The sequence below is a fragment of the Thalassophryne amazonica genome, chromosome 22, assembly GCF_902500255.1.
Source record: "Thalassophryne amazonica chromosome 22, fThaAma1.1, whole genome shotgun sequence".
Taxonomy (NCBI): domain Eukaryota; kingdom Metazoa; phylum Chordata; class Actinopteri; order Batrachoidiformes; family Batrachoididae; genus Thalassophryne; species Thalassophryne amazonica.
Genome location: NC_047124.1, coordinates 26,760,296 through 26,781,111, shown reverse-complemented (window position 1 = coordinate 26,781,111; position 20,816 = coordinate 26,760,296). Strand labels below are relative to the sequence as shown.

The 20,816-nt window shown below is 41.7% G+C and overlaps 1 protein-coding gene across 1 annotated transcript in view; it reads right to left on the bottom strand.

The window, feature by feature from the left end:
• Nucleotides 1-16,823, bottom strand: part of zgc:113263 (uncharacterized protein LOC503753 homolog) — a 29,958-nt gene extending 13,135 nt beyond the window's left edge. The window contains exons 1-15 of the mRNA XM_034163950.1: nt 16,809-16,823; nt 16,633-16,767; nt 16,186-16,296; nt 14,659-14,782; nt 12,015-12,483; nt 10,319-10,374; nt 9,988-10,231; nt 8,320-8,498; nt 7,988-8,210; nt 3,638-3,771; nt 3,333-3,424; nt 2,265-2,422; nt 2,023-2,168; nt 1,645-1,897; nt 1,438-1,568 (exon numbers count right to left, since the gene is read on the bottom strand). Coding sequence (XP_034019841.1) covers nt 1,438-1,568; nt 1,645-1,897; nt 2,023-2,168; nt 2,265-2,422; nt 3,333-3,424; nt 3,638-3,771; nt 7,988-8,210; nt 8,320-8,498; nt 9,988-10,231; nt 10,319-10,374; nt 12,015-12,483; nt 14,659-14,782; nt 16,186-16,296; nt 16,633-16,767; nt 16,809-16,823 — 2,470 coding nt within the window. The remainder of the gene's footprint in view (nt 1-1,437; nt 1,569-1,644; nt 1,898-2,022; nt 2,169-2,264; nt 2,423-3,332; nt 3,425-3,637; nt 3,772-7,987; nt 8,211-8,319; nt 8,499-9,987; nt 10,232-10,318; nt 10,375-12,014; nt 12,484-14,658; nt 14,783-16,185; nt 16,297-16,632; nt 16,768-16,808) is intronic.
• Nucleotides 16,824-20,816: the final 3,993 nt, after the last annotated feature.

Here is a 20,816-nt window from a genome sequence, read left to right as displayed (position 1 = left end):
GGATTTATTTCTATTCACTTTTATGGTGGGAGGTTTGGCGCCGATTGGTTTGGGCGCTGCCCTGACCCACAGGAATATTAGCAAGACGGCTGCTTCCAGAATCTCGTCCCCTCATCTGTCCGTCACGATTAATGAGTTGGGCAATGCTGTGAAATCTCAGACTGCGTGAATTCTTGAACTCAAACGCAAAATGGATACCATCTGGAGCATATTGCTGCACTGCAAAGGAATGTGCTGCTGAGGACCAGAGAATATTCTTCATAAATTTGGACTCTAGAGGTGCAGTAAATGGAATTCTGTATCTCCCCCCAACATCAACAGCCTTATTGGCTCCTGAAGGAAGGCCAAATACCCTGCTGTTCCCCCAGAAGGCTCTACGGCCTTGGTGAAGGAATTCAGCTCCACCTTCTCATCTATCTACCCCCCCCCCCCCGCCTGCTGTTGCCTAGCAACATCAGCCTTTACACACAAACAGACAGAAACTGACAGAAACTTAACTCATCTGCACGACACGTCTCTCTCCCTCCATCCCTATTACCCCACCCCCTGTGTCTCACCACTCCCTTCACCCTGGCTTCCTCCCTGCCACCCTGGAGGCAGCGCGATTTTTTTTTTTTTTACAGCTGCAGCCTTCAACTGCCCAAGCTGGGCGGCGCGGGCCCCTCTTGCTGCGGCCTTCACCCACTTGCCTCAATTCAAATGACAGACTGCTTCAAGTTTAGTGCACATAAACACTATCAAATGTATATGTGTTGTCTTTAAATCTGATGTGTGCCATTATTATGGTAAACAAGTAATAAATGTGGATTAATTGCTGTATCATGTCTGAGGTAACTGGTGTGTAAACGTAATTTTGTTGTTGCACATGTGTAATGACAATGACAATAAATCTCATCTAATGTAATCTGCTTCCTTGCAAAACAGTAACATATAATGATTAGAGTTGTCAAATTACAATACCATCTGAAGCTATAAAGTCGAAAATCTCACAGATCTTATCTGTCATAAGTGATCCCACACAAGTTTGGTTTATATTTGTAAGGTCGAACATTACCCAGCCCCTGAGCAAGAACAAGGGCAACACTGGTGAGGAAAGACTCCGTCAGGTATTTTTTGATTGCAGGAAGAATCCTCAAGCAGACCTTGATAACAGTAATACTATAGGAATGAGTGATACTGTCATACAGAGATCTGTGTGGCCCAATTCTGTCCACAACTCAACCACTGCATCACAACACTTCCACCAAGTTTAATCCATATATGCTCCGACCTGTCTGTTTACATACGATCGAGATTGTGACTTTTCAAGGTTAAAGGCCATGTGACCAATTGGCAACCATCTCTAACCAATTCCTCACAATAGCCATTTGAATGTTCCACCTGTTAGATTTTTTTTTAATGGATTTTGATTGATTGAACATGTGGAATAATGTGTACCGGTATCCTGGTCTGCCTGTTCCTCTTTTTCATCTGCATGTTCGTCTCTTTCGTCGTCCACATAACTGGACGTCTGCCCCAGGATTTCTTCCAGCTGATTGTAGAACCTGTACTCTACTTTTTTGCCGCGTCTAGAAGGAGTGAAAATCACAAACATGAGTCATCTGTTCATAAACACAAACAAAGAGACAGAAAGGCTAATCTTACTTCTTTCTGTTGTGGAGCCGGCGAAAGTTCTTCTTCAGCAACCTGACCTTGGAGCGGCACTGCTCTGGACTTTTGGAGTAACCCAGGTCACACATCCTCTCGGAAATATCGGTGTAAACGTGCCCGTTGTGGACAAAGCCTCTCAGCGCCCGCTGAACATCTCGCTTGCCCCAGATATCGATGAGCGCCAGGGTCTCCTCATCTGACCAGAAGTTCGGTGGTGGTTTCTCCATCGATGTGCTAAATTCTCCATCTTACGGCAAAGACGAGACACTCAGCGGTTAGCGCAGCTTTCACCACGTATGTGATATTAGCCAACAGGTTTTCTGGGTATTTGAAGAGAAACGTGATTGTGTGAAGTCGTGAGGATGTTTTTACCTGTTTCAGTCACTGACTCATCATTGGAATCTTCGGATATTTCAATGGAATCCATCACCGCAGCCGAAGACGTCGACGGCTGCTTTTCCAGTATTTGTTCCAGCAGATCATAGAATTTAAATTCGACTCTGTCATTTCCAGACAAGCTACACGCAGAAAACAAGAAAACAGGTTTCAAAAATGGCATAAACACTATGAACACGACAAATGTGAACTTCAGTGGGCGCTAACACTGCGTTTACCTCGAGCTGTCCCGACACTGGCGATAGATGGTCTTCAGCCGTTTGATCCGGGTGTAGCACTGATCGGGGCTGCGTGAGTAGCCGCTAGCAGCGAGTTTCTCTGATATCTCTGAGAAAACGTGGCCATTGTGTGAGCCGTTTCTCAGGTTCTGCTGGACCTAAACGTGACATTTATATCAAAAGTGCAACAATAAGTCTGGTACATAGTATTCACAATAGTTAATCGCCATTACATGTTTTGCCATCCGGTGGCAAAATTTGTCTTGACTGGAAACTTTAGAATTTTGACCCAAACAGGTAAAAATACAGCAACAACTGATATCCCAATCAAATTTGTTTGCTCCTGATTAGAGTCAGAGTATTTATTGATACAGAGTGCTGATCCAATACGAGGGTAGGCTGAAAAGTTCTAAGGCTCCCCATGAAGGAGTAATGCATTAACTGCATTATAATGAGCCTTAGAACTTTTCAGCCTACCCTCGTACTTCTATTTTTAATTAAAGCCAATCCAATGTATATGCCTGACAAATGAACAGCTCTGCAGTGCATTACTGTTCTTATCAATTCCATTTAACAGAAAGACAGTGATGGATGCAGCCAATAAACATAGGCCAAGAGACATCTGTTTGGGAAGAACTCCAGATTAAATCTGGGCAAAATTCACATGAAGGTTTTGCTGGATATCTGCTGGACAAGTCGGACGACACTCACACAGGTCTGCTGTGTCAGCTACACACTACTTTACTTTACTTTATTTGATTCTACATTTTTCTAGTTGCAAGTTAGAAATTCCAGAGTTCCCAGTTTCCAATGAGTGCAACATGAAGCTTGCGCATGAGCATCTGTGCTTCCTTTTTCAAGATTTCACAGACTGAACTCATTACATTTCTCAAAAAATCCCCCCAAAATAAATACTGCATCAGCAGTGCATTTGTGTAACAGTAATTTTGCAACATACCACTGAAATCTAAAGGAACTACACCTTTAAAAATATCCATCGAAAGCTGTAACCATAACTATTTGTTTTTTATTTGGTGGAACGAGAGGAGGAGAGTTATTGTGTTCTACCTGAGGGTCTCCCCAGTGTTCCAGGAGGATGATCGTCTCTTTGTCTGACCACGAGACTTTCTTCCTGTCCTCCAGAAGACTCACAGCAGCCTCTGAAAATAAAAACACACAAAAAAAGCTGTTATAGAATGAAGAAACCAGGAAATAAATCTGTCACATTATGCAAAATAAAATTTTATTTTTTTAATCTAAAGATAAAGATCTATAGATGGCAGGGTGATGTCATGCAGAAAGGAAAGGTGGAAACATGACAGCAGGTTGCCTGTGCCGGTAGCCTGATCGCCACAAACACCATCTGGGCGTACCTGCATCTTGATGGAGGTTGGCAGAAAAGTCTTCAGGCATATCATCCAAATCGACCATTGAGGGCGGCCCCTTCACTAAAATTCTTGCCAGCTCATTGTAAAACTTGCACTCCGTTTGTCCATGTCCCCTCAAGCTACAGATTGAAACATAAAAGTCAGCATTCAAAAGCCAAAGACAACCCAACAGCCATTTAAAGATCAGAAAATCAGAGAGCAAAATAAGTTACACGTTGTCCGTCTGTCTGCCTGATTGTTCCCCTCCTGCTCCCAGGTCCTTCGACCAAGTTCCACCAATTTCATATGTGGATGCACTGAACCCCAGAATTATCCTTATGCCCCGGTCACCCGATGATAGTTGGAAGAAGGATAACGAAAGAAAAACAAAGCGAACGTCGACCTTGACGCTTTAAATGGAATAAAAACAAAACACTCATGATGATGTTGACATTCTGCGTTCTCGCAGTGTGTCTGTGCCTTGTTGTACACTTTATCTGTGAAGTACTTGTCCTGACGTGTACCTTTGATGAGTCCATGGCATCCATAGACGACTGTCCGTTTCAGGCGAGGGCTATTCCCGATGAAACGCACATGCAGGCCAGCCATAAATGATTGAAACGTGCGGAAACAGTTAAAGTAGTTGATAAAACGTTCTTAATGCTATTGTTTCTGTATGAAAAAGTTGGTTTTTCATCCCAAAGACGAATGATTCATTATCGATACAAAGATGTTTCATTCAGCTCTTCGAAGCCTTAGTTATTAATTCATTCAGATATTGTCACGTTCATCAACCTTCGTTCAATACGTTGGCCTTGGGAGGTTGAACAAAGTTGGACAAAAGTCAAACGAAATGCAAACTTTATGAAAACTAAGCGAACAGTAAGGAACAGTCAAGGACGAAAGCAAAACAAGATACGGACAAATTGAGGTTGTCGGCGCTATTAGTTCAAATTTTTCAACAGTTTAACAATTCTGACAAAGTGCCAGCTGCAGGAACAAAGCTGAATGAAGGTGAAACAATGCCTCTGAAAATCAACGAAACTCCAGATTTCTTGTTTCGTTTGGGCTTCGTTGTCCTTCATTAGTGCCGTGTGACCGGGGTTTTAGTTTCAGTTTTAGCAAGAATCATCATCATTAATGAAAGAAGCCAAAATAATTTCCATTATATTATTTCAAACTACGTCATCACGTGTACGTGCTATAACAGTGTGACGGGTCGCTTCCTGATTGATACGCCGCTATGTACAGGGTTCTTGCAGGAATCACCAAGTTAAATTTTAGACCTTTTTTTTTTAGACCTTTTTAGACCATTATGAGAAAAATTTTAGACCAACCTCAAGACCCCCCCCCCCCCCCCCCCCCCACCCACCCCCAAAAAAGGACAATCACATTTTGATTCTCAAAACCATGTCATTTTGTATTGGTTTCAAACATGTCAAAGTACACCGAAAGCAGAAAACAAGATTGATAATACACAACATATACAATACAATAAACAACATTGACCAACCGGAAAAAAGTTAAATTTTCAAAAGGCGCTATACAACCATATATCTCAGCTCCTCTCCTTTTGCGCTAATCTCAGCCTCAAGGGCTTTCACTTCAGCGACTTTGTCTTTGTGTGCTCTTCTCAGAGCATTCGACTCGAAAGCAGCTGAGCCATCTTTGAGCCAGCTCTCTTCAGAAATCACTGATCTCTACAAAATAGATCGGTGGAAACGACTGATGTGTACAAAACATTAACGTGTGACAGGACTGCTCATTTATAGAGCAGTTTTCTGAAGAAAAATCATTGGAAATGTTTTTTTGTTGTTACCTCAAAATTTCTGATTACTGTTAAAAAAGTTTAGAACACTTGTAATTAAAATAGCTAAATAAATCAATAAATGGTTCTTTAGAAACCTTTCTGTTGTGAAAGTGTAGGAACACGGACCCACAACAGCGGGCGTAAATGAACGGCAATGGATAAGCCAAACAGTAACAATTTAATGTTGTAAATTGTGCACAACGGAATACAGACAACAACAAGTTTGGAACTACAGTCAATTACACGTTGGGTGACGTGTGGGCAGGCTTGAGGATAGGAGACGCCCGTCCAGAACTGAGCCAGATCCCACACGGCCCTCACCGCCAACGGATCTGAAGAACACCGGAGCCGCCAAGTCCTGAGTCCCCAGGTGGCCACCGTCTCCAGCTGTCAGACCTGGCACTGCTGGCAGAGAACAAAAACAGCACAGGTGAGTGTGAGTACGCACACTCAGTAATCCCACAGTCTGTGTTCTTTTGGTAGGGAGCACCTCCACCTCCAATCACACACTCGTGCAGCTCCTGTTTAACCACTTATCTGGTTGGGATGTGAGGCGAAGCCGTCGCTAATCACACCAAATGCCAATCCAGCAGATAAGGAAACACCACAGGAAAACGGCTGCAAAAGAGTTCAGACTATTATTCAGTTTTAAGTCAGCAGAGAAATTACCTCCAAGGTAGCTGATTTCTCGGCGGGGAGGTGGAGTTGCAGTCCGGCCTTTAAGGTGGTGGTGATGTGGATGAGTGACAGCTGGTGCTGATGACGAGGGACAGCTGTCACTCCCGGTTGCTATGACGCCCTCTCCTGCTTGAAGCCCGCACTTCAAGCAGGGCGCCATCTGGTGGTGGTGGGCCAGCAGTACCTCCTCTTCAGCGGCCCACACAACACTTTCATCTGTAAACTAAAACCACCTGTTATTTCAGATTAGATAATTTCTTGTTTAACATAAGGAATCTTGGACATTTATTTTTAGACAAATAAAATAACATGGAAACTTGTACATTTTTTTAAAGTCTGGTAGATTATTTATATCTCATTTCAACCAGAAAAAGACACTAAATAAATACAAATGTTTATTATAAATGCAACAGGAAATAATTTAACAATGACTGCAGTGTGACTGTAAAGTAGGATTTCTGTGACATAAACCTCATGATGAATTTTTTTATATATATAGTCATTTAAACTTGTAATTTCATCAAAATATGTAATTGCCTTTAATGTTGTCATCAGGACAGAGTCATTTCTAAAATATGAATTTGAGCACAATAAGTGGAGAGCTTCTACCTGTGCAAATGTCTTTTGACTGATTTGTGGACATTTTTAATGATCTGTTCATTTATTGTTAAAATATAAAATGAAACAGCTTTTTAAAAAATAATGAAATAGTTGCTGTTCAAAGAGCCTTTTATTTAGAAGCAGGTAATGTTTTGCTGAATTCTCTGGACCAGATAATGGTCAGATAAAAACAGAGATGTTTTCTTTCGACTGGACTTCGTGGTGTTCAACTCATCAATGGAAGTTTGGTTGTCTGCACAGCAAATGTTCCTGATTGGGACAAATAAAAATATTTTTTTAAATATAAAGAAACACTAAACAGTTTATATATAAAAAAAAGGGAAAAAATGAGAAAAAACGCCAGAAAAAATAAGTTATTTAAAATTGAGCTTTTGTGGTGTCTGAAAAAAGCTGTAGCTTTATTTGGTAAAAATAAAAAAGACTGAACCATTTAGAAATTAAAGCATTCACTCAGATCAACTGTGCTAAAAGGCTACGCTAACGTTAGCCGATCATTAAACCTTTACAGCAGTTCAGTAAACGTCACGTTTTATTTTTACATTATTCTCACCTCGATAAAGCTGCAGAAGTAAACTCCGTTGGGCAAACTGGGACTTCGCCTATATCCAAAAAGTGGGAGATTTCGGACTGAGGGGGTCTGCTCCATCCCGCCGGCTGCCTGCCTCGGTCTGCCCAGGAATGATGCCTGAAGGCCGGCTTCTCCATGCGGGTTGGCCCGCTGTCGCGGTTCGATCGATATCCCACCAAGTCATCAGTCGACGTCCCTCCGAAAAGTAGCTGAAAAAAAGCTTCTCCCAGCAGGGTGATGGGAGAATCGTTCTACTGCTGTTTTTAAAGCTTTTTTGTGGTTCAGGCAACGTAAATTCAAGATAGCGATCGCTGAACTTTTTTCAGGTTGTGAAACAGCCAGAGTATGACGTGGCCGCAATCTCCGCCCCCTTGCCACTTCCGAAGCGACGCATCTGACATCACGACGCGTTGGAAAGCGTTTCATTTTTCTGTTCTACAGACACTTCTCGGAATGGACGGAGCGAATGTAATTTTTTAAGACTTGAGTAAATTAAATTTTAGACCTGCGGTGAAAATGTGGGTGTTTTTAAGACATTTAAAGGCCTAAAATTTTATTTTCTGAATTTAAGACTTTTTAAGACTTTTTTAGACCCCGCGGGAACCCTGTATGTATTCTGCTGGGATTCCAGAAGGTGTGGTTTTGACAGATGAAAATGCAGACCCGGTGGTGTACGTACCTGTTTTCGTAGCACTGCCTGAAATTTGTTTTCAGCCTCTTCAGCTTGGTTTGGCACTGCTCCGGTGTTCGGGAAAAGCCCTGCGCTGCCATCTTCATGGACACGGTGGGAAAAACATTTCCGATCCTGTGCGGTCCTCTTCTTTGCTGCTGCAGCTTTTCTTCAGCCCACGTGTTGATCAGAGCCAAGGTCTCCATGTCGGTCCACGGGACGCTCCTGGTCACTTCAATCGAAATAGGAGAATAAACAAGCCAGAATGTTTACATGAACAAAAAATTGGAATAACAACTCAGATGAATGGATTCTCTTACACAAAAATGATACATTCTTACCGATTTCTACTGGGTTTATTTCACCGAGGAACTGAGACTCGTCAGAGCTGTCTCGTGATTCGTCTTCATCGTTGAGCTCTTCGATGTCGTAGGTCACTTCTGGAACAGCCGAGGAAGCAGATGAGCCGAGTATCCGTTCCAGCTGGTCATAAAATTTCCACTCCAGTCTCGTGTTCCCTCTGAAATTGAATAAGGAAAAAGGCAATAGCTATTTTCCCTGAATGATGGTCAGTGCTGACAGTTTTCTCACACATTTGTGATTACTTTTACTTCCATTACTGAAGGAAGATCAGATCGGGGAACTACTCAACTCCATATGTGTATGTGGCTTATATGTACCTGATATCTTGATAAAAACTTTGTGTATCAAGACAAAACATGGTACACAAGGTCACGTCACAAAGAATTTAGACAATTTCAAGGTTGGGCACATTTTGGTTCCAACTGTAATGACAAGGGGAAGAAACTCTAAAACCTTGTGGATGCAATATCTAATAAATGACTTTGTGTATCAAGGCAAAACTTGGTACACAAAGAACTTGGACATGCGCATCCTTGGGTACATTTCAATTCTACTTTTGGCCAACAATATTCTCTGAAATCCTGTGTATATATGTAATCAAAGTCTTGGTGCACCATGGGGAAACTTTGTACATCATGTTACCTCACTACCTTGGACAAGTTCAATGTTGGGTGCTGTTTACATCTACTTTTGGCCAACAAGGGGGCCAAAAGTAGAAAAGGTAGTCTATTAGTCAGCCCCATTCCAAGGAGCATTTGAAATGGTACAGCCTAGTCACACCAACGAATGCAGCCTTATAAGGGTGTAGCCCAGTGGTCTCAAACTGATTCCAGAAAGGGCCAAGAGGGTTCAGGTTTTATTTGCAACACCACAACACCAGGTGATGTCACTGATTAACTGATTCCATCTGCTCAAAGTTATGTTTATCAGTGAAATCACCTGACTTGCTTCTGTCGATTATACATGAGGTTGGAATTAGCAATGTAGGTTAGGGTAAGCATTGCCCTTGTTGACAGTTCCAATTTTGTTCTTCTAAACATACCATATTCTATATATCCTGACAAAGACTTGGTGTATCAAGATAAAACTTATATGGATCAGTTTACTGAGTTCACCGTTGGGTTTCCATTCCAGTTGTTCCCACCAGGGTGCCAATCTCCAAAACCCTGGTGATGTGACATTTTGAAAAAGACTTGGGATATCAAGGTGAAACTTAGTACTCAAGATCACATGATTAATCTCTCAGACAAGTGAGACTTTGGTTGCATTGCAATTTTAATTGTGACCCCTGAAACTTTATGTCCATAGTATCTTGAGAGAGACTGTGTGTCGAGGTGAACCTCAGAACATTAGATCATCCAATGAACACGTCTGACATGCTCAACGTTGGGCACATTTCAACTCAAATTTTGGTCACCAGATGCCTCCGAATACTAGTTGATGCAAGAAATACACAAGGAAGGTCTTCATGGATCATGACTAAATTTGCTACTATAGATTACACATTGCCAAGACCATTCACAAGTTAGTTTTTTTTTTCTTAAAACTGCCATATATTAAATAACGATTACTACTATCTGACAAATGCTAGTGGAATTACAAATACAAAGCAATACAGTTACAAAATCTTATCACTGAACACCCACTTGTTCTGGCGAAAGCATTTCTTCAGGTTTTTGATCCTGGTCTGGCACTGTTCCACAGTTCTCATATAGCCTCTCTCTGCCAACTTCTGAGAGATCTGTGTGAATATGTGACGGTTTTTCAAGCAGCCCTTCAAAGCCTGCTGCACGGAGTCCTTCCCCCAAATATCAAGCAGGTTGAGGGTCTCCTCCTCTGACCAGGGACCTCTTGTGTCAGTCGTAACGGGAAAAGACGTATTCTGGGATTCTACAAGGAGACATGACGAGTTTGTTAAACTGCTGTTTGAGAGAACAGAAGCAAATATCTACTGAAACATTCAGAAAATGCACAAACCTGTATAATCTCCCCATATGGAGATGAGAGGAGATTCACTTGAATTCTCATCGCTCCTATAAGAGTAAAAAAAGAGACCCTGGATGAAGATTGGCTCTTCCTACACCCATCTCCCCGGTATATACTTATTATTGCTGTGTCATCCCCAAGTGATAACTTGGAAGTGTTCACGTGTGTGGTGATGGTACGGATGTAAAACATGATGACCACAAACATGCAGCACTCAATGAATATATGATTAAGAAAACATACAAACAACAACAACAACAAAAAAAATGATGAAAATGACACACAGGAGAAAATTTTTCAAATGAAATGACCAGTGACATGCGAAAAGGACCATGAAAGTGAAGCAATGGGAACTGAACCCTACACATACTGACGCCCCCCCAAATAACATGTGGCGCGCAATATTAAACCTATCCATCAAAGCTACAGTGTGTAGGATTTAGTGCCATCTAGTGGTGAGGTTTCAGATTGCATCATGCCATCCCCAGCCCACAACTGACTTCCTCCTTCATGTTTTCTCTTCTCTGGTGACGGGGATTCCTGCTCCCTTGCCTTCTCTTGTGATAAGCAACATGTATAATCCCCAATTTCACAAAAATGACGTTTCTTAAACTTGTTAGCAACTTGCTAGCATAGCCAGGGGTGGTGGCCAAGCGGTTACTGCACTTAGATTCAATGCGGAAGGTTCCTGGTCCAAACGCCACCCCTGGACCGTCTGTCCATGTAATGTGGAGTTGCTTCTAGAAGGGCATCCGGTGTAAAAATTGTGCCAAATCAACATGCAGGTCCACCTTGGTTCTGCTGTGGTGACACCAAGTAAGGGAGCAGCTGAAGGGACTTGTTAGCATGCCATAGCATTATCAACCAGTAGGGCATATAGCTCTTATCATTTTCTTCGGTCTTCTACCTGCGTAGGTAAGCTGTAGTAAGTTTGTCCCTTTTGGGCTACTGTATCAACATGGCAGTGTAACATGGCGCCCTCCATGAGGGGGCCCGTTCCCATGTAGATTGGAAGGGCTCATTCTAAGCTTCTGAAAATGCACTGACTGGTTGCTGCAGGTAATATACACTAATAAACAGATGATTATGCACAAAATATTCCATTTCTATTTAAACACTGCAGCTTTAATGCATGTCCCCGTGCACTTCACTTCATTATTTGCAAGACATAAGTTTCTTGCACTAATGAAACCATCTTTTCATCTCAAATCCTCAGTTTAAAAAGCATATTTTATTCTGAAAGTTATTCAAGGAAGACATGCTTCAATTTCAGAAACAAAATCAACCATATTGGTTCCACTGAAGGGAGCTAATCACATCCTAAACACTAACGTGTCTACTTATAGTAACTAGTGCAGAACGAAATGGTTTTTGTTTGTACACTGGTAACAATTTGACATTAAAATCCACAGTCCAAAAATCTGCTTTGGATCGGCTGTGACGATCTTTGGATCTGCTTTTGCCTGTTCTTGTTGGGTGTTTATTTCAAAATGGCCAAATGCGGCAGATTGTCACTCTGCGGAGGTACAGTGTAGGCATCCAGTTGTGATTATTTTTGACATTTGATGATGCAGGGTGGGGGAGGTGGGGAAAAAAAGAGGAATGAAAAATGTAACCAAAAAAAAAAAAAAAAATTAAAATGTATGTGTTTCGGTATGTAAGAGATGAATATTTCTGGTAATCTTACAGGAGACTTGAAACCTCCAAAGGCTGCTTTGAGGGAATGTCTAAACCTCCGCTCAGCTTCCTCTTCCTCAAAACCCGCCCTACTGTCACGTGTTCGCTGTTCTCATCGGTTGCTGAATCCGTGATGTCAGTCTCTACTGTTGTAGTGAGGTCTATGGTTTCATCGCATGGACGTGCACTGATTGAGTTTCTCTCCTGTGAAACGCCACCATTTCCGCCTCTAACCTGTAGCTGCCAACTGCCCGAGTCTCTTATTTCCCTTAGTCTTTGTCCAGTCGTCTCTGAAGTCTTCCTGCTTCCGTTGTCCTGGCTAGGTCTGTTGGTGGGAGCGTCGGGATGTCCTGTGTGCTCTGGGAGCAGTTTGCCCTCCATCACCGGTGAGCAGGAAGCCACGTTTGGGATGGGCTTGGTCCCAGATGGCAAAGACAGTGAGGAGAGGATGAGATCATCCATTGGTAGTAACCTAGCATCTTGAAAGTGAAAAATTAACAATTAGTCACGGGATCTATCAAAACACAAATCCTGAGCAAATCAAAAGTCATCGCAATACCCATTTAGATATTATAGCTATTTGTATACTTAGTGTCACCAATTTCACAGGGGATAAGTAAGTGGACAAGCTAAATAGGAGAAATAATACAAATCATCACATTTAAAGCCACCTTTCTTTCAATACATCAATGATGGATAGACAAACATTTCCAAATCAATAAATATGTCTTGGATTTCATTTACATCCATCATTAATAAATACAAATTGCATGTTTAATGTGTCTAAACATCTTTAAGTCCCATTTATTTTTGAAACATGGTGCTATTGCTTCATGCAGCTTGTTGTTGTTGTCTATTCAGCTGCTCCCGATTCATTCTGGGTCACCACAGGGGATACGGGTAGATCTGCATTGGTATTTGGCACAAGTTTTACACTGGATACCCTTCCTGACGCAACTCCAGTTTTACCTGGAGAAACACACACAGCTGCTGGTGTTCCAAAGAGGTCTCCCATCCAAGTACTAACCAGGTCCCGCACTGCTTAGCTTCTGAGATCTAACGGGATCAGGCTGCCACAGAGCAGATTAGCTGCTATTGCTTCATGCAACAACAAAAAAAATATATTTAATCGGAGCATTATTTATTTAGAATGCAAACACTGTGTAAGTGAGCAGAAGTTAATGGGTTAATTAATGCTGTTGCAGAAAGCAAAAAGAACTAAGGGTAAAGTGCTCCTTGTCACAGTTGAACAGATTATCACAGATGAGGTAAATGTGCAGTGTAATTATGTTTGAAAACTCTGCACATTATAACTCAAACACTGCTTTAGCAAACAGAAGCTAAGGGGCTAATTAATGTTACTGTAGATGGCATAAAAAAACCTTCAGTGTAAACTACTTGTTTTGGCCACTGAATAGATGCCTGTTTAATGGCTCTGTTAAAAATCATTCAACATTTGAATACTCTTTTGCAAAACATCTATAAAAACAACAGCCCGTTCAAACTTTTGACTTGTAGTGTATACAGGAGCAGCTTATTATCCTTGTAGATGGTGCCAGCTTGTGGTTGCTAGTGATAATGCAGTAATTTATTTTCCAGATATAAGTCACTTTGGAATGTAAGTTACAGGATCAGAAAAACTAGTAAAAAAACAGCAACAGCGGACTTACAGTCAGCAGTCTGGAAAAAATGATACATGTGAATGGGCCCCTCATAGAGGCCACCACATTAACACAGTAGCCTAAAAGGGAGATACCTTTTTGCAGAGTGGTCAGAAGACTGAAGAAACTAGAGCGCAAAGGGCCCTGTGGGTTACTGGCTCAATAAAAGCCCAAGGCAAAATGGCCATTTTCGGCATAAAAATGGGACAGTGTTAATGACCCATATTATGCCTTTGCCAAATTAGAAAAAAGTTATCAGACCATTTTTGAAAAGAAAAAAAAAAAGCCTTTAAGTGTGCAAATGTGTTATTTTCGACATAAAAATGGCTGCCATCTCCAAATGAACGAATCTATGAATATGATTTTTAGACGGGAACAATGTCAATGACCCATATTATGCCCTTGCCAAATTAGAAAAAAGTTAGACAGTTTTTGAGATATTACAATAAACGGACGCCGATGCGCTGACTATGATGGACGCCATGCCATGACATAGGGTTAGCGGCCTATTGGCTGGTAACCCAACAAAAAGACTCAGTGGTTGCTCTCGTGTACACTATCTGGTTGCTAGCACAGGCTAACAACATTTCAGACCGTCATTTGTGTAAAATGAAAGCTCATACAAATTGTTTGCCACAAGAAAAGGTAAGGAAGTGTGAATCCCCACCACCAAAGAATGAAGGACAACAAAATCATGACCGGTATGTCTACATAATGCAATCTGCAACCTCACCACTAGATGACTCTGAATCCTACACACTGTAGATTTAAAAGGAACTACATATTAAAAGGTTTATTGCATTTCATAGTGTCTTAGTTTGGTTTGTCCTTAGAACAAAAGCATATACACAGATAATCTGTCATGGATTGATCTAATTCAACAATATAGACAAGAATGGTTTTGATTTCTAGCACACTGGAGTGCTGATCTCTCATTTTGCCGGCTCAAAAACCAGTATCACCACGATACTTCCCAGCATTACTTTACCTTACCTTTCTCTTCAAAATGGCCGAGGCTTTTGTGGTGTTTAAGTACAGCTTTCATGTCATCTGGCGGGAAAATTGTTTGCAAACACTCATCTAGGAACTCCGGAGCCTCTCCGAGCAATGCTGCCATCTGAGAAGATAGATCAAGTTACTGCCAGCCGTTGTTAATCCAGACGGAAATACTAAGTTAATTATGTGTATAACGCCAACTGAGACACACTGAGCATAAATATAGAACGAGTAGATATGCTAAGAGGGGTACAAATGTTCCTTTGTTGACATTTCAACAGATGCTTTGTAGAGGAGCGGGAGGTAGCCCACTGGGACACTTTGGTGCACCTGTGGCCACTTAACCCTCCTCTACATCGGGCTCTGGGTCAGCCATGCAGACAGATTAGCACCTACATAAATGGAGCCAATGTGTCAACATCAACCAGAAAAAAGCTGTTCCATTTGGTAGAAAGCCAGAAGTATCCGCCTTGAGGTTACATTTGGTGGGGCTCAGAGCTGGCTCGCTGCTCTACTGGAACAACTCAACACTAAGCATTTAAATCCCAGACAAAGCCTGAACTCAATGTGAATGTGAGGGCTAAATTCAGCAACCGTACAATAACAAAAGGTAGGTGAGACATATTTACAAGACTGCCTTGTGGGCCAGAGCTCCATGGGTTCCATTATGTAGGAGCAGCTTAGCAGGGGAGCTAGGTCGACCCCCTTCAGAACTAAAACAAACCAACTTTTAAGATTCCTTAGACAACCCCAAAAAGACAGCAATCAGGATGTCCCCAAACAAATAAAAACCGTCCTCAATCCAGATATTCAAGATATGACCAAAACATTATATTATGTTGTTATTAATTCTATTGTTTGTTGCTTTGAAGCATTTCTGGGGTATTTTAATGGAAAAAAGTACTTTGACCATTTTGGACACCATCTTGAATTTAAAACTTTTGAATTACATTATTTACCACAGTTCTATGTGCAAAGGGGTGCAAAGGGGATGATTGCAGTTTCCCTTGTAGGTTGTCTATCAATGTAATGTTACTAGATATCAACGATGTACAGGGAAATGGGGCAGCATAGATTTAAAAAGTTATAGACCTACTGAAATCAACAGGCTTATTTCCATTTAGAGCATAAATTTGCACAATCACACTGTAATCTGAAAAAATGTTTGCATATCTGTCTTTTCCCCTACCCCTCTGCCAGGTCCTTCAACTGATTTCCACCAAACTTGGTATGTGGATGAAAGTCAAGCCTATAACTGCCCTTAAAGTGTTAGTTTTGGCAAAGGCCAAAGTGATTGGAGCCAATCGTTGGGGGCAAATGTCAGATTTCCATAGCCCTTACTGGTTTTATGTCCACGGGGACTATTATCAAGTATATTTAATACTTGATAATAGTACTACTGTTAGCTTTGTGAAGCTGTGGTGACACACAATTAAGACCTCATCTCTCACATTCTTTCCAGAGGTCACCTGAAGAACAATGGAAGTTTGTCATTTTATTGACTTGTGTTAAAAATCATGGCACCTGTGTGAAGTGTGGAACTGGCAACAGCTCTTCCAGTCTTGAGAGAAACTCCCACACCAGCATTTCTAGAGCCGCATCATACTTTGACCCAAAATGTACTGGAAAGACTTCCTGCAGATGGAAAATAAAGAGAGTTGAATTATAAAGTGGGACCAACCTGGGAACTAATGGGATCTCAAGAACATTTGCTTGCACAAATAAAACTTCACCTTGTTTGGCCATCAGCCATGATTTATCTAAGGAACCAAACTGTTTTTTGTCTGGACCCAATACACAAGATGTTCTAGTTGGAAGCTCTACCACTAAACCACAGACAGCAAACCTCCCAGAATAGAACTCAAGGTAGGGAACACTGAGACCTGCTGATATTCTTCTACTAGTTTCATGTCTTGAAAGTGTGTGGAATCATAATGCAAAGATACACAATAACAGATTTGTATACCTCACCTGGAAAAAATGTTTTCTCTCAGCGGGATCCTCCAGCAAAGAATGAACCAACTCCACAAAGTTCACCTCAGATTCCTCCACCTGATTGATAGTGATCTGACACAAACACACGTGAATGGTGAACACACAAAAACGCTCAAAATCAAGGCATTGTAAAAACACAAAACATTACTCACACATAACCGTGCCATTGCCTCCATTTATAAATGTAAAACTATGCTAAAGAATGCAACTGAAAACAAGAGCAATCTGAGATTTTTGATGTCCGCCAATCCGGATCACCTCCAAAATTTAGTGGAGTCTCCCATGGACTAACATATATATATGTGTTGAAAATTTTGTCAAAATCAGTGCAGTAGTTTTGATGTAATCCTGCTAACAGTACTCCTTCAAAGCCTATATAAAGTGAAACTTGATCCAGAATCCAGATCCATATCCAGATCACCTCCAAAATCTAATGGATTCTTCCATAGCCTAATATGTATCTGTTGTGAAAATTTAATCAAAATCCATGCAGTAGTTTGGCCATAATCCTGCTAAAAGTCAGACAGACAGACAAATAAATAAACAAACGCCAATGATTTTACTGCGTCCTTGGCGGACGTCATGACCATGGAGTATTCTTAAAGCAACACCACTTTACAATAGCGTAAGCTCAAAGCAGATGTCTGTGGAGATTCTCAGTTATATTCAAGCAGGTTGATTCAGATCAAACAGTTCTTTGAAGACGTTTCGCTTTTCATCGAGAAAACCTTCATCAGTTCCTCAGAAGAGTGAAGCAGCTTCAAGGAACTAAACAAATCCAGTTGACTTGACTCAACCTGCCTGGTTAAGATCGAAACACTGCCACTGTTGCCAAAGATAAAGAAAAACAGATAATTTCAAACATATTTCATTCAGGTTTGCAAATCTGCAAAGGATGAACATTTGAGAAAAATGGCTGACATGGTTTCAAATTGAATTCAAACTTGTGTATAAATCTAATCCCAAATAGGCACTGGTTTAAAAACTCCCAGCCATCACCCTGAAAGCACCCCCCCCCCCCCCCCCTGCTCCTGATGAGCCCCAGTTGTTCAAATTATTTATTACATTTTTTTTGTAAAGCAAATCCTTAAAAATCTCATATACATTTAAGGCAAAACTGTTGATTTTGATCGGCATATTCTCAAAAGCTAAGATTTTTTTGCACATAACTTTGAGATAAAACTATGTTAACAGAATGGCATCTTACTATACCAGAAAAAGGTATGACATCCGATATATTTTGTAATTGCATCAGAACTTTAGGTTCAACATTTTTGCATGCACAAATCAGTATTTTATTTTATGGAATACAAATAGTGAATGGTTTGCCATGTACAACATTTGAAATCCAATTTCTGTTCAATTAAATTTATTTGATTTATATAGCACCAAATCACAACAACGCCGTCTCAAGACAATTCACACGTGTAGGGTCTAACCTTACCAACCCCCTGGAGCAAAAACACATGCCACAGTGGTAAGGAAAAACTCCTTCTGGTGTTATTGAGGAAGAAACCTCAAGCAGTCCCGAGCATTCGTGCTTGGGACTCCGAAGAGGGCGGTCACATCTCCTCCACTCTCCCTTAGCGTGTTTTTTTTCTGTGAGACTGCCAGCCCTGCTCCTCTGGAAAAAGGCAAAATGGATCTGATCTAGTGGTCTCTGAATGCAACTGATACTATTTTTTCCACAAGACACTTGGGAGCGGAGGACCCGACCTGTCCTGCCGAGACACATGTGGTGGGTTACGTGATGGACAGCTGGAGGTGGCAAGTCATGTGCCTGTACACGTTGTCTGTGGAGGACGTTGAAGATGTTTACTTATTTGGAGCTGTGGTGACTGGGTTTCTGCTGTGTGGAGCGGCCACAGCACTGGTCTACTGGAAAATTAAGAAGGTGGAGGCGGCATTAATTGGCCCGTCCAGGCTGCCCCACATGATTGATTCGATTGGAAGGGCAGTGTCAGCTCAGTCGGCGGGTGTCAACCGCACATTGGAATCCATCTCGGGGAGAATGGCTGCACTGGAAAACCGCTTTGATCGTCTGTAAGACCACATCTCTCCTCTATTCAGATGTATTGGGAGCCACTCTGAAGTTTCAGACTGTGGAATCTGCCAGGCATCTGTTAATCTGGATATCTATTTGGTTTCCAAACACCAGCTGTCCTTCAAGGCCGCTGGGATAAAATCCTCCCCCCGAGGAACACTCGCGATAGCCTCGCTCCTCGTCTCCCCCCCTCGTCTCCCTCCCCCTTCCTCCCTCCCTTCCCAGTCCTGAGATGTTGACTGTGGGACCTTGAGACTCTGGTGGACTGATTCAGGACTGGGATCCCCCCCAGGATGGAATAGGTCTGCTGGAAATTACTGCACCTATTGGGGGGAGGGGTGGGGGGGGGGGGTTGTGTGATATCGATAATTCACCAGCAGTAAAACACAGCTGTGCTTCACTAACAGACCCAGAATTCAGATGTAGTGAGACTGTGAGCTGTTCCATTGTTAATAATATGAATTAAAAGGAGAGGCTGTTCAAGGCTATAATTCAAAGAATGGAAGATACTACTTATAAATACTATAAAATATGATCTGTTTGATATCAATGACTGTGACAGACTGGCGTCCTGTCCAAGGCAGTGGTGGCCGGCCCATAGGGGGCGCTCGGGTGCTGCCCTCCTAGATGTGGAGGGGAAAAGTCATAATATATATATATATTTAAAAAGTATTATCAATGTCAGTTTTACTTACTTGTATGTGCCTACATGTAATATGAATGATTAAAACAACACTTCCTCCAACTGACTCTCATTCAACAGTGCATTTCCACCGACAGGAGCAGACAACGTACGTTCCTCGTCTTGGGTGCCATTCAAAGCGCCCTTGAAGTGCAGCGAAATAAGCAATCGTATATAGTTACTAGGGAAAATTAATAAATATTTGGCAAATCAACATTGCCAAAATGATTGGCTTTGGGGCGCCGGAACTTTAGCCCTTGCTACAAAAATGCGGGAACGTTAGATTACAGTCAGTGATATACGTGACGCTGCAGCTGTCAGTCAGGAAGAGCGACGACGACATTTGGGTTATATTTATTTATTTTTATTTTGTCTCCGTGTGTTTTGCTGGAGTAAGTTGAAGAACTCTTCGGAGGTTTAAAACGGGACAAAACTCATCAAATCAATGACACCAAAGTTTGGCGGGGATTCTTTTGGAGGCGCATGGAGGTGCGCACATCAGATCTTTCTCGTGGTTTAATGACAGTTGCACATCCCGGTTGGAGGAGAGACGTTTGTCTGACTCGTTATAAACCGTGTCAGGCTTCATTCACACTGTCAGCGCGCACACGTCACGGAGGCTGCTGATCTGCGCGGGTGGAAAGGAGCGCATCCACCTCTGCCAGCTGCGGACTGACTCCTCTGGATCCACTTCAGCTCAGGTGAGCTGACGAGCTGCTCGGATTTATTCCCGAATGTTGCTCCTGGTGTGGAAACGAGGGTGAAAATTTAAGATAAAACGAATGAGTGATGTTTTTTTTTATTTGTTTTAGGGGGTCAAAGCTGTGATCTTTGTTGGGACAGCAGACCAGTTATAATGGTAATAGGGGAAGCTGGGGCTGTTTGTAACAGTGTTCAAAGCTGCTGGTATTTTGATTTCACTTTACACGTTATGAGGATCAGTCCACAGAAGTGAAATATTCTTTGGAGTATTCCACACTCTAAAACTAATTATTTGCTCAGTTTAAAAACAAAATAAAACAAAACCCTAAAATAGCAATTTGCATGTTTTTAAAGAAATTCTAACTCAGCCACTGAGTTCACACAAGACACTTATAGTCAGACAAACCCAAGTTTAGCAACGCATTTAATTAAGTGGTTTTGTATACTTAATTTGCTTTGTCCTCTACACTGTTAATTAATTTTAACCAATTTAATTTCAAGGTTTTGGTGTTATTAGTTAGTCAAGTTATTTAATTTAAGTTTTTCAAGCTTCTTTTTTGCCTCCATTCCACTCAGTAATGTTCATACAAAATATTACCTTAATTTTCTCTCGCTCTCTCTCTCTCACACACACACACACATTTTCTCTCTCTCTCTCTCTCTCTCTCTCTCTCTCTCTCTCTCTCTCTCTCTCTCTCTCTCTCTCACTCACACACACACACACACACACAT